This window comes from Caenorhabditis briggsae (genome assembly GCF_000004555.2).
Source record: "Caenorhabditis briggsae complete genome, chrIII, whole genome shotgun sequence".
Lineage (NCBI taxonomy): Eukaryota > Metazoa > Nematoda > Chromadorea > Rhabditida > Rhabditidae > Caenorhabditis > Caenorhabditis briggsae.
The window spans coordinates 3550605-3566235 of record NC_013490.2 but is presented as its reverse complement, the minus strand read 5'-3'; the positions used below and the strand labels follow the sequence as shown (position 1 = coordinate 3566235).

General features: G+C 34.5%; 7 protein-coding genes across 7 annotated transcripts in view; 5 read left to right on the top strand and 2 right to left on the bottom strand.

Annotated features, from left to right (window-relative positions):
* CBG17473 overlaps nt 1–151 on the top strand; it is a gene marked incomplete at both ends in the record, with an annotated part of 838 nt that extends 687 nt beyond the window's left edge. Inside the window, one exon of the mRNA XM_002641047.1 lies at nt 25–151. Coding sequence (XP_002641093.1) covers nt 25–151 — 127 coding nt within the window. The remainder of the gene's footprint in view (nt 1–24) is intronic.
* Nucleotides 1–15631, bottom strand: part of CBG17472 — a gene marked incomplete at both ends in the record, with an annotated part of 41854 nt that overhangs the window by 2193 nt on the left and 24030 nt on the right. The gene's annotated exons all lie outside the window — the stretch shown is intronic.
* Nucleotides 1193–3376, top strand: Cbr-srg-3 (the record flags this gene model as incomplete). Its single annotated transcript, XM_002641048.1, has 6 exons — nt 1193–1606; nt 2160–2303; nt 2361–2543; nt 2608–2696; nt 2742–2885; nt 3202–3376. 6 exons carry the CDS (start codon nt 1193–1195, stop codon nt 3374–3376), a joined length of 1149 nt encoding a protein of 382 aa, XP_002641094.1.
* Cbr-srg-7 lies at nt 4212–7493 on the top strand (the record flags this gene model as incomplete). Its single annotated transcript, XM_002641049.1, has 6 exons — nt 4212–4253; nt 4453–4698; nt 5425–5643; nt 5690–5833; nt 6210–6478; nt 7307–7493. The coding sequence occupies 6 exons, from the start codon at nt 4212–4214 to the stop codon at nt 7491–7493; spliced, it is 1107 nt and encodes a 368-aa protein (XP_002641095.1).
* Nucleotides 10339–10652, bottom strand: CBG17476 (the record flags this gene model as incomplete). The annotated part of the gene is made up of 2 exons (XM_002641050.1): nt 10339–10577; nt 10628–10652. The coding sequence occupies 2 exons, from the start codon at nt 10650–10652 to the stop codon at nt 10339–10341; spliced, it is 264 nt and encodes an 87-aa protein (XP_002641096.1).
* On the top strand, nt 11339–11819 carry CBG17477 (the record flags this gene model as incomplete). Its single annotated transcript, XM_002641051.1, has 3 exons — nt 11339–11350; nt 11401–11657; nt 11717–11819. The coding sequence occupies 3 exons, from the start codon at nt 11339–11341 to the stop codon at nt 11817–11819; spliced, it is 372 nt and encodes a 123-aa protein (XP_002641097.1).
* On the top strand, nt 13193–15362 carry Cbr-srg-5 (the record flags this gene model as incomplete). Its single annotated transcript, XM_002641052.1, has 3 exons — nt 13193–13276; nt 14239–14565; nt 15153–15362. 3 exons carry the CDS (start codon nt 13193–13195, stop codon nt 15360–15362), a joined length of 621 nt encoding a protein of 206 aa, XP_002641098.1.

Below are 15631 nucleotides of genomic sequence, written 5' to 3'. Positions count from 1 at the left end.
GTTTTAAAATTTCAATTTTTCCAGAAACGCCGACTTTGTGATTCTCTCTGCCAACTCTTGGGAGCATATCATCTACCGTATCGCTGCTCATGGTGACGTCATTTCCGGCCGGGTTTGCAACCTGGTGTCACCTGTTGAGCCCAGCACTTAACTCTAACCAGGTTGATTGTCAATAAACCAATCGTTCATGCTACTCGTTCTTACTATCTCATACACATCGCAACAGTCTCTCACACCATACAGTCACGACTATGGTTCCACCGACCATATTATAGTCGCGACACAGATACCGTAACCGCACTTCGATCTCAATTATCTCGGTCCTTAAGAAAGATATCAAAAAATTATCAACTGAAGAAATGTTTATGATAAAATCAGTAAAATTTTATCAGCTATTTTTTTGATATCTCTCAGAGGAAAGAAGATAAAATGGCTCAAAATTGGCGGTTCGATTGAGCTACGCGGTCGGGTGCCAGCCTTCCAACTTTAAGCTTAATTATCTCGGTTCCTTCGAAAGATATCAAAATTTTGTCAATTTTCTCCGTTCAACAATTTCAGAAAAACGAAATTACAAAATTTAGTTTTTTACTGAAAAATCTCTGCCACTCCACTGGCTTATGCTCTGGAATCTAAACTGAAGAATTTCCATACAGTAATCCTACGAGAAAACTGAATTCCTACATATTTTGAAGACTTTCTTACATTAAAATCAAGTTTCCCATCCTCGAATTAGTCTACATTTCTATTTTCAGCTTTCTAGCTCACATTCGGTGTTTGCGTACTTTTGAAGCTACAGTAACCCGCAAAACTCAAAAATCCAAAAAAACCCCTCTTTTTGGAAATTTAGCGAGTTTTTGGGACCAAATCACAAAAAACCCAATTCTTAGAATTCCAAAAAGTATGTTCCTGGCGAAAATGTTCCTAAAAATTTCTAGAAATCCACTGAACCGCATATCACAAATAATTCAAAATTTCCTGTTTTCCACTAATGATGCTTCTGATACTTGCTCATTGGAGCATAAACCACCCCGCATCAGAATATCAAAAGATTCAGAATTTCACGTCTTCTGAATTTTTGAAGAGAAAAAAAATTTTAGACAATTTTTTTACGTCATCATTTTGAAAGTCTGGTATTCTGAAAGTCCAAAAAAACTCTGAAAAAATATTCTTTGAATTTTTTCGTTTCAGAAAAATGCAAATGGGTTACGATGGCTGCTATTCGGTTCCCTCAAATTTCTCTGAAAATATTCACTATTACTATCAATTTCTCTATCTATTCCCTGCGACTTGCCTCAACTACCGTATCCTCTGGACAATTTGGGTCTCGCACCGACAATTCTACAGTACCCAATCATTTTATAATTTATACAGTATCGATTGTTTGGCGAGTATTTTGGCGATGAGTTTTGAGATTTTATTCACCAGATTGTTCCTTTATTTTCCACAATTTTGTGGGGTTTTATCAGGAATTGTTGGAAATTCGCCGATTTTTATGAGAATTTATTATTGCTCAATTAGTTATTTCAAGGCAATTAAACCTGTGGTTCACATTTTTGTGGCAATTAATCGAATGAGTTGTGTCATGTTTCCTGTTACTTATAGTCAGGTATACTGTAGAAAATTCTAAAATTCTAAAATTCTAAAATTCTACAATTCTAAAATTCTAAAATTTTAAAAATCAATTTTGAGATTTTCGAAGGTTTTATTGGGATTTTTAGATTTATCAGGCTTTTATTCTAATTTTTTTTGAGAGAGAGAGAGAGAGAGAGAACTCAAATTTTAGATTTTTAGATTTTGAAATTTAAAAAATGTGATTTTTCAATGTTTAAATTTTGGAATGCTGAAATTCTAAAATTCTAAAATTATACAATTTTAAAATTCTTAAGCTCTTAAATTGGATAAACCAGAAATTCTATGTTCAGAAATTCGAAAACAAAAATTTCCGATTTTGGAGCACTTAATATATTTTTAATCTTTGATTCTTTAGTTTCAAGGTTTTTTTCTCGAAAAATATGATTTTTGTAGATAATGTCGATGATTTATAAGTTATAACATTCTAAAATTTTTCAAATTTCACAAATTTGAAACTTCCGAATTTTCGAAGTTTTCAAAATTTCATAAAAACTAAAAATTTCAAAATTCCCAAAAGAAATTTCCAGAACTGGTCCAACAAAATGTGTATTATGGTTTTCATCATATTTGCTGCCCCATTTTTAGTGATATGGAATACTTTAATCAGTAGAAACTACCTGGGTTATTTAAATGGAGGATTCGTTATCACCTATGAAAGAGAAGTCAAATGGGTGAGCTTTCGATAGAGCGCATTTGCAATTCCATAAAATTAAAAACCTATTTTTCAGGCTTCCCTATCCCTCATGCAATTCACCCTAGTCATTCTAACAGTGCTGATAACAATGATAACCACATTTATCACTTTTCACAAATTAAGAAATATGAAAAAACGGATAAAAGCATCGGAACGATCGCTTTGTATTGCTGCCGGACTCATTTCAATGCTTTTCTTGTTTGAGGCGGTGACAGAGGTGAAATTTGGAACTGTTTCAGGGAAAAATGTGATTTTACAACTTTCGAATTTTTAATTTTCAGTCCCTCTTCGCGTTTTTCAAAGACGCTCCATGGCTAATCGACATAATGGTATACATAATGTGGTCCACATGGGATTTCCTCATCGTTGGGTGAGGGGAGAAAACTCGCTCTATTGATAAAAATACTTTTTTCAGATCCCCATTGGTCCTTCTTTTTGTCAGTAGCCAATTTCGTTATCACGTGTTAGGAATGAAAATTGGAAGGACCCAGAGAGTTTCCAGTATTCAGAATCCACCACCATCTCATCATACTTCCCATCATCATCTAACAGTATCCAGGTAACGTACACTGTGAACTTTAAGCTCGATGATCTCGGTTACTGTAAAATATATCAGAAAGTTGTCAACTGATAAAATACTTCTGGTATTATGATAAAAATTTTGTTAGTTGACTACTTTTTGATATCTCTCACAAGACAGCAGATAGATTGACTCAAAATTGGGAGTACGGCTGAGCTCGGCTTCTAACTTTTTAACTTTAAGCCTAATTATCTCAGTTACTGTGGGAGATTTCAAAAAGTTGTCAACCGGTAAAGGATTGCTTATCTTATGAGAAACATTTCATCAGTTGACAACTTTTTCATATCTTTCACAGGAACCAAGATAAATTGGCTCAAAGTAAGAGACCCTTTTATTACTGGTTTCGAGGTATTTCGAATTTTGAAATTTTGATTTTTCAAATTTTTTTCAAAATCAGAAGACGTGACTTTTTGAATCCAAAACGTTTAGATGAACTTTTTAGGAAAATCAGAATTTCTATAGAATTCTAATCTAATCCTTTTTCGAAGAAATGCTAACACATACACACAACTTCTACTTCTTTTTCCCCATCTGGTTACCCATGGCAACACCCTTCCTTTTTGGCGTCTCCTTCTTCTCGAAAACGAGCGCCTCTGGTTTTGTTACGAACACTTTATTTTTCTAGGTTTTTTGAACTTTTGGTTAAGAAAAAAGAAAAAAGCCTTCGTTCCCATGCGGACTCGAACCCGCGACCTTCTGAACGGCAGTCAGGCGCGTTAGCCTTAAGGCCACCGGGTGCAATGGAGCAAAGGTGACGGAGGGTGTACAAGAGAGTGCGCCTTTTGGCAAGCAGGGGGGGGGGCTTTCACTGTCTCGTAAATGGAAAATTAGAAATTTTCGATTTTTCTGGAAATTCTGATTTTCACGTCTTCTGAAGCGGTTGCTAGGCAGAACGCGTAACACGTTTCTTCTAACCATAAATTAAATTATTCTCTCTATTTTTTCTCTGAAGTCTCTCTTTCTCTCTGTCGGGGTTCTCTATTTTTATTCTTTCTACTGATTACTAGCTTTTTAGTTAGCTCTTGTTGTCAACAATTCGTTTCTAGAAGTTTTTGGGCTGTTTTAAACCATATTTGCAACAAAAATCAGGGCCCGGCCAGACCCCCGGGCGGATTAAACTAGATCCAGAGCCAAAAAAGGGTACTTTTTTGCGGCTCTGTATCTCGTAAAGGGCTTGAGCAATTTAAAATTTTTAAAATTTAGCTTTTTTATCATAAAATTTCACACATTTTACCAGCTGAGTACATTTTTCTAGCTTTGGTAGTCCTCGAGATATAGCGCTTCAAAGTGCCACACGCCGTCGAAATGTCTGCGTCAACTTTAAAATCACACAGCTCAAAACCTACAGTAGCTAGATAAATTAGTTAAACTGTGAAAGTATGTAAAATTTTATAAGGTTAATTTTCGTAGTTGACAAAATTTTCATAGCTACAACCATTCTTGAGATACAGCGATTTGAAGTTTCTTGTCTTCTCTCTCTCTCTCTCTCTCTCTCTCTCTCGCACTTCCTCTCACTCTCATCTTCAAAAAAAAAAATAATTTTCAGCTCTCAAATCATCCCCTGATTATAAAAATGCTGCTCTCCACAGAACTGGAATATGCAAGTTACGGGAAAAACTGCAGTTCGGAATACTCGCCTCATCTTGAAAATTTCAAATATCTGATTCAATTTTTCTATTTATTCTGTACATTATGTCTTCTGATCTACTTTATGATAGTACTACACATACAACATAAGGAAATCTATCGGAATAATATGTCTTTTTGGATTTTTTCCGCCGATTCTTTTGTGGTAAGCGATTTTTGCCATTTTTTTGAGGATTTCTGGAAAAGTCGATTTTTAGACCTAATTTTGCCAATTTTTCGACAATTTTTATTGTTTTTTCTATGAAAATCGTCAAAAAATTGAGTGGAATAGGCCAAATAACATCGCTCCGCCCACGCAACGCTGCGGCGACCGGTTTTTGCAACACTGCGGCGCGCATTTCAATTTTTTATATTTTTGAGTTTTTCTTTAGAAAAAGTGAATATTTCAGCTGTTTAGAACGTTTTAAAACAATAAAAGAAAATGAAAAACAGTTTTTTCGGGGGAAAAATCCCAAAAATTTTTGTCGAGAATTTTCGGAAAAATAGATAATTTCTCGCGGTAATTTTCGAAGAAAAAACTATTTTTTAGGTTAATTCCGAAAAAATCGATATTTGTCTTCGGTAATTTCCGGACAAAAATCGATAATTTTTTGGGAGTTTCCGAAGAAAAGCGATAATTTTTTCCGGAACTTTCGGAGAAAAAAACTATTTTTTAGGTTAATTCCGAAGAAAAATCGATAATTGCTTTTCTGGAATTTCCGGAATAAAGTCGATAAATTGATTTTTAACCTATTTTCGCCTATTTCGCTCATTTTTTGAGGGATTTGTTAATTGAAAAAACGAAACAACAGCGCATACAAAGATTGCGGCATTCGCTGTTTCAAACAAGAATGGCTTGGCGGGAAATCGAAAATTAAAAAAAAAATTCTAGACAATAATCCAAATCCTCCTGGACATTAGTGCTGTTCGTCTATTCCTCTACGTCCCTCAACTATGTCCAACATTTTCGAAAATCTTCATAAACTACAAATGTCTTAATCATATAATTTTCCCAATTTACAATTACTGCCGAGTTTTCAAAACTGTCTCTCAATCTGCACATATTCTAGTCAGATACTCTTGTGTCACTAATATATTGACTCATGAGCAGGTACAGTAATCCAAACTACGTAAAAAACGAAAGATTCATCGTTCAGAAAACGTCAAAAAAGATTCCATTGGTTATGGGGATAATTGGGTTTTTGCCAATTTTGGTGATTTGGAACACTGTTATTTCGGAAAAAGAGGTGGTTTTCTGGTACGGTGGATTCTTTACAGTGTATCATCGATATGTGCAATGGGTAAGTCCGAAAATAAAAAGTGAATAAGGGTAAAAAATTGCTTTCTGGAATCGAACCTGACATTAACTGTAGTCATTGTTGCATAACTTGCCAGATCGGACGCGCGCACAGAACGGCGAAATATTTTAGAGAAAATGAAGCGGCCGACATCTCACGGGCGATGGCGCCATCGCCTGTGAGATGTCGGCTGCTTTAGAAAAAACGTTTCTAAAATTCTAATTTAAGGAAATTTTGAATTCTGAAAAAAGGAGAATACTTTTGAGGAATTCAGAAACGTATTCCAACGGGGTTCCCAAAAATTCGGTTTTTTTGAGCAAAGTTATAGGTCTTCAAACATTGTGACAGTACAATCTTCACTAGTTTTTAAATTTTTCAGGCTAGTCTATCCTTCCTCCATCTTATTTTTCTACTTGTGGCGATTTCCATTATTCTCCTCACATCACTTCTGATCTACCGAGAATTGGATGAACATCAATTGATGAATAGTATTCAAAAATCCCTAATTATTAATACTGGATTTGTGACATTTGCACTGATGCTTCAAGCAATCTTCCAGAGCTATTATGCTCTATTCAGACACTATTCCTGGTTTCCAATGTATTTCATTGATTTCCAGTTTTTGATTTACGATGTGATGACTGTTGGGTGAGTGGTGGGGAGTGGCGTAATAAGTAAGGTTTTTTGAGCTCAATTGTCTATATTCCTATCAGAGATACCAAAATTTGGTCAACTGAAAATATTGTGCTGATATTATGACATATGACAAACATTTTAACAGTTGACAAAATTTTGATATCTCTCACAGGAACCGAGATAGTTAAGCTCAAGGCAAGGTGCCGCGGCAAAATCTGTAGTCAACCACTCGTCCATCGATCAATTGCCGGTTTATAACTTGGCTTAAACTTAGAAGTTTGGTATGAATCGTAAAATAAAATGTAGATCTTGAACAGATCTACAAAATGATATTAAATTTAATTAATTTCGAAAATTGAGTTTTGAATCAAAACACGGGAAGCAGAGGGGTATGCGAATTAATAGCGCTGGCGCTTTATGATCACTGGTAAAAAAAAACTCGGCAAGAGAATACAGTTACATTTAATATCATTTTGTAGAATTTTTCAAGTTCTTTATTTTACTTTTTGAATCAAATCAAAATTCTAATTTTGAGCTGAGTTATCAGAGCCGACGCAAGGTGGTCCCTTGATCCCCTGGTGTTGGGCGTGGCCTATTTGACAAGTGCGCTTTAATTGAGTCTATCTAGGTTTCGGTGAAAGATATCAAAAAGTTGTCAACTGATAAATCATTTCTGTTATTATGATAAACAATTTATCAGTCAACCATTTTTTGATATCTCTTACAGTAACCGAGATAAATCAAGGCAAACCTAGAAAAATAATTTTGTGGACTGATTTTCAAAATTCAAAATTTTCAGACACTATTTTTTTCCAAATTTTCCAATCAAAAAATTTTCAGATGTCCAATTATGATGCTCATATTCGCACAAAATTTCCGAGCCCATACCATGTTTGGACCACGTTCAAAAGCCACAAACGCTTCTCAACACTATCCGTTTCAGCCATTTTCAGAGGCGATCAGAAAGAAAACGGATGATCCGCCAAGACCATGCAATGCGCTGATTTTCAGCGGAATTCCTGAATAACTTCTTCCCATTTTTCTCGAAAATTTAAGAGACGAAGAGAAGCTAGACACTCTCGTTTCTCTGCGTGTCTCCCCTCTCCTTTCTCGTGTTTCTCCATTAAATTTGTACCCTTTCTTGTAGGCTCCATATCTCAAAACCTATAAAAGCTATCTAAAACGTTTCAACTAACAAAATATGTAAAATTAAACGTTAATTATTTTTGTAGTTAACAACATTTTTTATCTACTGTAGTTTTTGAGCCATGCGTCTTTGAAGTTGTAGGACTCTCCGCCTTGCGTCCAAGAGAGGAGGAAGGCGCGCCAACTTTAAAAGCGCATAACTCAAAAACTATTTCAGCTAGATAAAATTGCTCAACTGTAAAAATGTATAACACTTTATGCTAAATATTTTGCTAATTGACAACTTTTTTCGAAAGTTTCCAGTTTCTGAGATATGCTAATGAGCACACCTGATTTTGAGACTGACAGATTCACTGAAGCATGATCTGATTTTCTCTAAAATTTTTGTATCAAAATTTTTTGTCATAATTTTTTCAAACATATTTTTCGTGACTTCTACTTCCCATTACTCCTTTTTGTACAAAAAATGGCCAATTCCACAGCGTTTTTGGGCTGTAGCCATGCCTACTCGGATACAATTGAGAATTTGAAATATTTCGGTCAATTATTGTATTTGGTCCCGTCGTTTTTATTGATTGCCCGAATGATTTTTGTGATAAATGTGAAATATAATGATGATTATAATGATCATAACATTTTTTGGGGGTTTTATTCGATCGATTTGTTGTTGGTGGGTTTAGTGAGGCACAGAGAAGCGAGAATGCTATCTTTAAAGACTCATTTCTCTAAAACTATGATAGCTTTGAAAAATTTATCAATCGCAATAATTATCAGCATAAAATTGCAGAGACATTTTATTAGTTAGTAGTTTTTCAATAACTTTTACCGTTTCCGAGATATAGAGCTTGAAAGATGGGAAGAGATGCAGAGAAGCGAGAGCTCTCTCGTTTCTTTCGAAGACATATATCTCGAAAACGATCATAGCTAGGAAAAAGTTGTCAATTGCAAAATGTTTCTTATAAAATTTTAAACATGTTTACGATTTGATAAATTTATCTAGTTACATTAGTTTTTGAGATGTGCGCCTTTAAAGTTGGCGCGCCATTCTCTTTCTATGGGATGACAGTCGCGTCAACTTTAGAGGCGCATATCTCTAAAACTACAATAGCTAGAAAAAAGTTGTCAACTCCAAAAATGTTTCTTATAAAATTTTATAAATTTTATTAATGAACAAGTTTTTGATATCCGTCCCCGTTATGGAGATAAAGAGTCTTAACTCTGAAACACTTGAAAAAATGATAGCTTGTCCATGGAACGCTCTGTCTTAAGAAAAGCAAAAGCTATCCAAATTTAATTTTTGCCAAGTTGTGTGAAATTTTATGCTGATTATTTTTGCAATTTACAAATTTTTCATAGCTATCGTATTTCTAGAGATATAACGCTTTAAAGATGGGAGATATGTAGAGAAACGAAAGCACTCTGGTTTCTCTGCGTCTTTTTTAACGTGCTATCTTTGGAGGCTATTATCTCTAGAACTGTTACAGCTAGAAAAAAGTTGACAGCTGCAAAAATGATCTTCATAAAGTTTTAAACATTTTCTTAGTTGAAAATATTTTTCCAGCTTTTTTAGTTTTCAGATAACTCAAAACTTCTATTTTCAGAGCTTCTTCAACCTATTCCTTGATATTTTCTACTACCGCCTATCACTTTTTGTCCCACAAATTTGTGAGACTTTTTCATTTTTCCTTCGAGCCAACCCTCTCTTAATCCATTTCTCATTCCCGCTATGGTACTATTTTCATGCTGGAAAAATGGTGACTCAATGTATTTTATGTCTGGAAAGAATGAGTTTTAATTTGATGCCAATTAGTGGTTATCGCAAATTATGGAAGAAATTTTCAAGTTATGCTGAAATTTTAGTTTTTACATTTCCTTTTACTTTGATATGGAATATTATTATTTCGGACAAGTATATACAGTTTTACTACGGTGGATTTCAGCCAAACTATGCGAGAAGAGTTAATTGGGTTGGTTTTTTTGGAAGATATTGTCAAATTCAAATTTCTCGCAAAATTTCACTCTAGACATCAAAAACTAGAACTTTCTAGCTCAATTTTGAAGATTTTTGAGTTTTCTGGGTTACTGTAGCTTCAAAAGTACGCAAATTTTGCGAGCTACAGGGTTGAAAATTGAAATCTAGACTAATTTGAACATGAAAAAATCGATGTTGATGTTGAAAAGGTTGAAAAATTCACGTCAGATACATTTTTGTGGCTAATGTAGATCCAAATGTACGCAAACACCAATAGAAAGCTGAAAAGCTTGAAAACCAACATTTAATTCAAAATCCTCATAAAATTTTGGCCCAAACCCAAAAAACTAGAACTTTCTAGCTCAATTTTGAAGTTTTTCTAGTTTTTCGGAGTACTGTACCTTCGAAAGTACCAGGGCTGTCCAAAAGGCCGGCCTCGGCCGGCCGAAGGCCTCGCGCAATTTTGTGCGGCCGAGGCCGTCGCAAGTTCGCTTCATTGAGAAAAAGCCTCGCGAGGCCTCGGCCGGCCTCGGCCGGCCTCGCAAATATGACTTTTTTTTAATTGTTTGTTTTTTCTCGCTCTTTTTCAACAAATCACGCATTTTTTGAGAGTTTTCTCGATTTTTCGATATTTAGAGCATTAAAAAAAAGGAGGAAGTCAAGAAATCTTTTATTCAACACTGAGATAACAGGGGAGAGAAAATGACAACAAATTCAAGAAACAAAAAAAGCTTGTGTTCATGCATCAAAATCTTCAAGTCTCGCCTGTGTTGAATCGATCTTTTTCTTTGAGAATCATAAACTTTTCCAGCATTTTTAAGTCCAGGCTCTGACGATTTGGTGTGTACAAGTTTTTTATGATTGAAAAAGATCTTTCTACATCTGCTTCCGAAGCTTGAATCGCATGGACTTTTCGGCCGATTTCGTGCAAAATTGGATAGGAGCTTTCGGTTTTGTTGGGATCAATGAACCATTGAGGCATCTGAACTGTGTCTGAAATTGAATAACGGTTATAACAAATGAATAAATCGGCTTAAACCGACCATCACTGGCGTTCGAAATGTTCATGTCGCCACAGATCGATGGAAAAATCGAGAAAACTCTCGAAAAATGCGTGATTTGCTGAAAAAGAGCGAGAAAAAACAAAAAATTAAAAAAAAAAAACGCAACTTGTCGTAAAATATGCGACTTGCTGACCGTAGTCACATTTGCGAGGCTGGCCTCGGCCGACCGAGGCCGGCGAGGCTTTTTCTCAATGGAGCGCGCCGAGGCCTTTTTTCTTCGGCCGAGGCTTTTTCGAGGCCGGCCGAGGCCCGGCCGCCGTTTTGGACAGCCCTGGAAAGTACGCAAACACTGATGGCGAGCTAGAGAGCTGGAAATTGGAGTCTAGACTAATTCAAGCATGGGAAACTCGAATTTAATATCTAAACCTCTCAAAAATAAAAAGGAATTCAGATTTTCGTGTTATACATTTCCTTTTTTATAGGATTACTGTAAATGGAAAAGTACGCAAACACCACAAAAACCTCAGAAAGCTTTGAAACCAACATCCTATTCGGAATCCTTGGAAACTTTCAGTCTAAACACAAATAAACTAGATCTCTCTAGCTTTATTTTGAAGATCTTTGAGTTTTTTTGGATTACTGTAGCTTCGAAAGTACGCAAACACCGATTGCGAGCTAGAGAGCTGAAAAGTGAAACCTAGACTAACAAAAGGGTGGGAAATTCGATTTTGATGTTTAAAATTCTCAAAAATGCCCGGTTTGGTCAGAAAAAGGGTTTATTTTGTAAAGTCAAAATAATTTTTTTTTTTCAGTTTGGCACAACTGCTTGGCAATTATCCTATATGCAAATCTCCATGGGAATAACTCTTATCACAAATCTTATCACTAGTTATCATCACATTCAAAATGGAAACCCCGGAATTTTATGCAAAACTTGGTGCCTAATTTCTGGAGCTTATTTATTTTTTGGCTCAATTTTCTGCTTTTTCCATATGAAATCATTCGATTTTGAGTATCAGAATATCGTTTTTATTACTGTGTTTTTCATTTGGGATGGATTTAATATTTTGTGCGTTTTATTCTGTTTTTCTAGAAAACTCTGAAAAAAATCAGGTGAAATTTTTTCAGGAATCCTTTGATTATGATTGTTATGTACCGGCAATTGAGAAAACAAGTGTTCTGGAGGAATGAAGATGATGAGGAACATGTTATTGTAATTAGAAGGATCTAATTAAATGGCCAATTAGCGATTTTTTGTCGAAAAATAAATGTTTTCCGATCTTTTTCAAGATTTTTAAACCTTGGAATCGAGTTCCCCACTTTCAAAATAGTCTAGATTTCAATTTTAAGCGCTCTAGCTCGCATTCGGTGTTTGCGTACTTTTGAAGCTACAGTAACCCGAAAATCTCAGAAATCTTCATAATTGAGCTAGAGAGGTCTAGATTTTTTGCGTTTTGACTGAAATCTTGTAAGGAATCTGAAACTGGTGTCAATATTCAAAATTTTGAGAAGGGAAAATCAGAAAAAACTCTGATTATTAGGTCATTCTGACGTCAATCTCAAGTGCTCCAGACAATTTATTCTGATCTAAATATTATGAAAATTAGTAATCCCAGGTGGTTTCAAAAAACAAAAAACTGAAAGTTCATGAAAAATCACTCATTTTTATATCTAGGTAATTTTCTAAAATTTCAGCTGCCAGGTGGATTTTTTTGTCTGGAAAAATATTTTTGTTATTCTAACTTCATGATTTTTTGGGATTACTGTAAATTTTGAAAAATATGAATAATTTTTCGGCCATTTTCGAAGACGGTTGTGATTTATCTTATTCACCATTTTTTGAAAATTTAAAATATTTTTTTCAATTTTTCTATATAATTCCTGGAATCTTTATTCATTTGAGAATTTTATCGATTTTACTATTTCAACACCGGAAAATTTATATGATTCAGTCGTTTTTTATTATTTTCTCAATGGATTCTATTGCGGTAAAAAAATCTAAAATTCAAAAAAAAATATTTTTTTGGAATTTTGGAATTTTTGAATTTTTGAATTTTTTGATTTCAAAATTCAGATCTTTTCAGAGTTTTTTTTGGAAGTTTTTAATTCTAAAAAAAAATTCTGAAAAGTTCAGAAACTCCGAGATTCCAAAAAGTCGGAAAATTCAAAAAAACAATTACCGTAAACACTCTAATAGAACGCCACACGAATCTTTAAATTTGAGCCCATGTATCTCATTTTCTGTAAGAGATAACAAAAAGTAGTTAACTTATAAAATGTTGCTGATATCATGATAAACATTTTATCAGTTGACAACTTTTTGATATCTTTCAAAAAAAGTGAGATATGTAGGCTCAAAGTGAACAGTCCGGGTAGTGTTCCATTAGAGTGTTTACAGTATTTATTTTTTGGAATTTCAGAATTTTAGAATTTTAGAATCTTAGAATTCTAAAATTTCAAATTTCTCAGAGCCTCATCCAACTAATAATCGATATTTTCATTCAACGAATCACAATTTATATACCCCAATTGTGTCCATTTTTATATTCAACTTTTGAAAATTTCGGATTTATTCCAAATATTTATTTTCCAATTTATAATTATATGAGAGCTGCGAAATCGGTTATACAAATTTTTATGACTGTAAACCGAATGACTTGTGTCCTCGCGCCGCTCAGATATGCACAGGTGAGAGAGTGTTTGCGGACTTTTCGAAATACAGTAACCCGGAGTTTTACAAATTAGATTTCCAGGGATCTGGCATTTTTTCAAAGAATTGGACGTTTGATTTGGTTTTCTCACCCTCATGTTAGCCTAGATTCCAATTATCAGCTCTCTAGCTCGCATTCGGTGTTTGCGTACTTTTGAAGCTACAGTAACCTGAAAACACTCAAAAATCTTAAAAATTGAGCTAGAGGAATCTAGTTTTTTGTATTCAAACTAACATTTTGCGGTAGTTTCGAATTAGCTGTTGTTTTTCAAGTTCTGCGTCTTCTTAATCTACAGTAATCCAGAAAAAGTGAAAAATACAGTATTTCGAAAACAATTAAGAACTGCATCTTGACTTTCGTTTGATTTCAAATATTTTTATTGTTGAAATCAAGTTTCCCACCCCCAAATTAGTCTAAATCTCAATTTTCAGCCCGCTAGCCTGTAATCGGCGTTTGCGTACTTTCGAAGCTACAGTAACCCCAAAAACGCAAAAATCGCCAAAATTACGCTAGAGAGGTTTAGTTTTTTGTGTCAAGTACCAAATTTCACGGAGATTTTGAATTCGTTGCCGTTTCTCAAATTCTGCCTATTTTTGAACCCACCGTAATTCTGAAAAAGTGGAAAATATAGTAATCCGAGAATGATAGGGAACTACAACTTCAATTTTCGTCAATTGTCGAGCGTTTTCATTGTCAAAATGGAGTTTCCAAACGCCGAATTAGTCTAGATTTCCATTTACACCTCCCTAGCTTGCATTCGGTGTTTGCGTACTTTTGAAGATACAGTAACCCGGAAAACTCAAAAATCTTTAAAATTGAGCTAGGGAGGTCTAATTTTCGAGTTTTGACTGAAATTTTGCGGAGATTTCGAATTCAATTTTTTTTCCAGAAATCACAATAAATTTTCACAGAAAACATTCAAAAAAATATTTTTTTCAGATTTGGCGCCGATTCATCCCATTTGCAATTGGCATTATAGTTTTTTCTCCTTTTTTAGTGATTTGGAATGTTTTAATATCCTATACATTTCCAGTGTCCATTTTCGGCGGTTTTACTTTGGCCTATTCGAAAAAAGTCCGCTGGGCGAGCTTATCACTTTTTCAAATGATTTTTATGATGATTTCTCTGCTTATCACTATTTTTACAACGACTATCACTTTATACAAAATGAGAAAGTTGGAAAATCGATTAAAAAGTTCTGAAAGGACACTTTGTTTTGCTTCGTTTTATATGTCGGCTGCATTTTTAAGTGCCGCTGTGTTTCAGGTAAAAAATGGGCCTGCTGTAGGCAGAATTCTAAAAAACTAATAAAAATTTTGAAATTTTCACAAAATTCGACACTTAACAAAAAAAACTAGAACTTTTTAGCTCGATTTTAAAGATTTTTGTTCTTCTTCGGGTTACTGTAGCTTCAAAAGTACGCAAACACCGATGGCAAGCTAGGGAGCTGGAAATTGAGTTTAAAACTAATTGAGAGGTGGGATATTCAATTTTGACAATGAAAATGCGCAGAAATGCACCCAAAGAGTGTTTAAGGGGGGGGGGGGTACTGTAGTTGTTTCAGAAGTACTCGGAACTATTGAAAATGTTGGAGTTTTCTAACATTAGCACTTGATTCGGAATCCTTACAAAATTTGGCACTTACCACAAAAAACTAGAACTTTCTAGCTCGATTTTGAAGATTTTAGCATTTTTTCGGATTACTGTAGCTCCAAAAGTACGCAAACACCGGTTGCGAGCTAGATCGCTGACAATTGGGTTTTTGACTAATTTCACAATGGGAAATACGAATTTGATGTCTAAAATCGTTTAAAAACTAGTCTGAAACGGGTTACTGTAGTTAAAGTTTCCAGAGCTACTTCGCCTTCTTCAACATTGCTGCCGCGTCCACGGATTTAATTTATTTTTTACAAGGATTTTCGTTTGATGTTCTAAATGTTGGATCTCCGATTGTAATGATTCTTATCAGTGGACAATTGAGATATCATGTGATTCCAGTCAGAGGATTGGCTCCAAAAGGATCAACAGTAGTTTCGGTTTCTTCAGTCAGCCGTAAATTATAATTTTTTGGATGAAAATAATAAAAGTTTTTAAATCACCGAAACATTTGGTACTTGGCACAAAAACCTGGAACTTTTTAACTTGGTTTGAAGATTTTCGAGTTCTCCGGGTTACTGTAATTTCCAGAAAAATCATAAAAATGAATGGATTTCTGGAAATATCCCATTATATTTTTTCTGAAGATTTTCTATTTCTATTCACTCTTGGAATCTTTAAAAAAACTTAAAAAATGGATTTTGATTTTTCTGAAGGTGAGTACTTGGAAAATCAT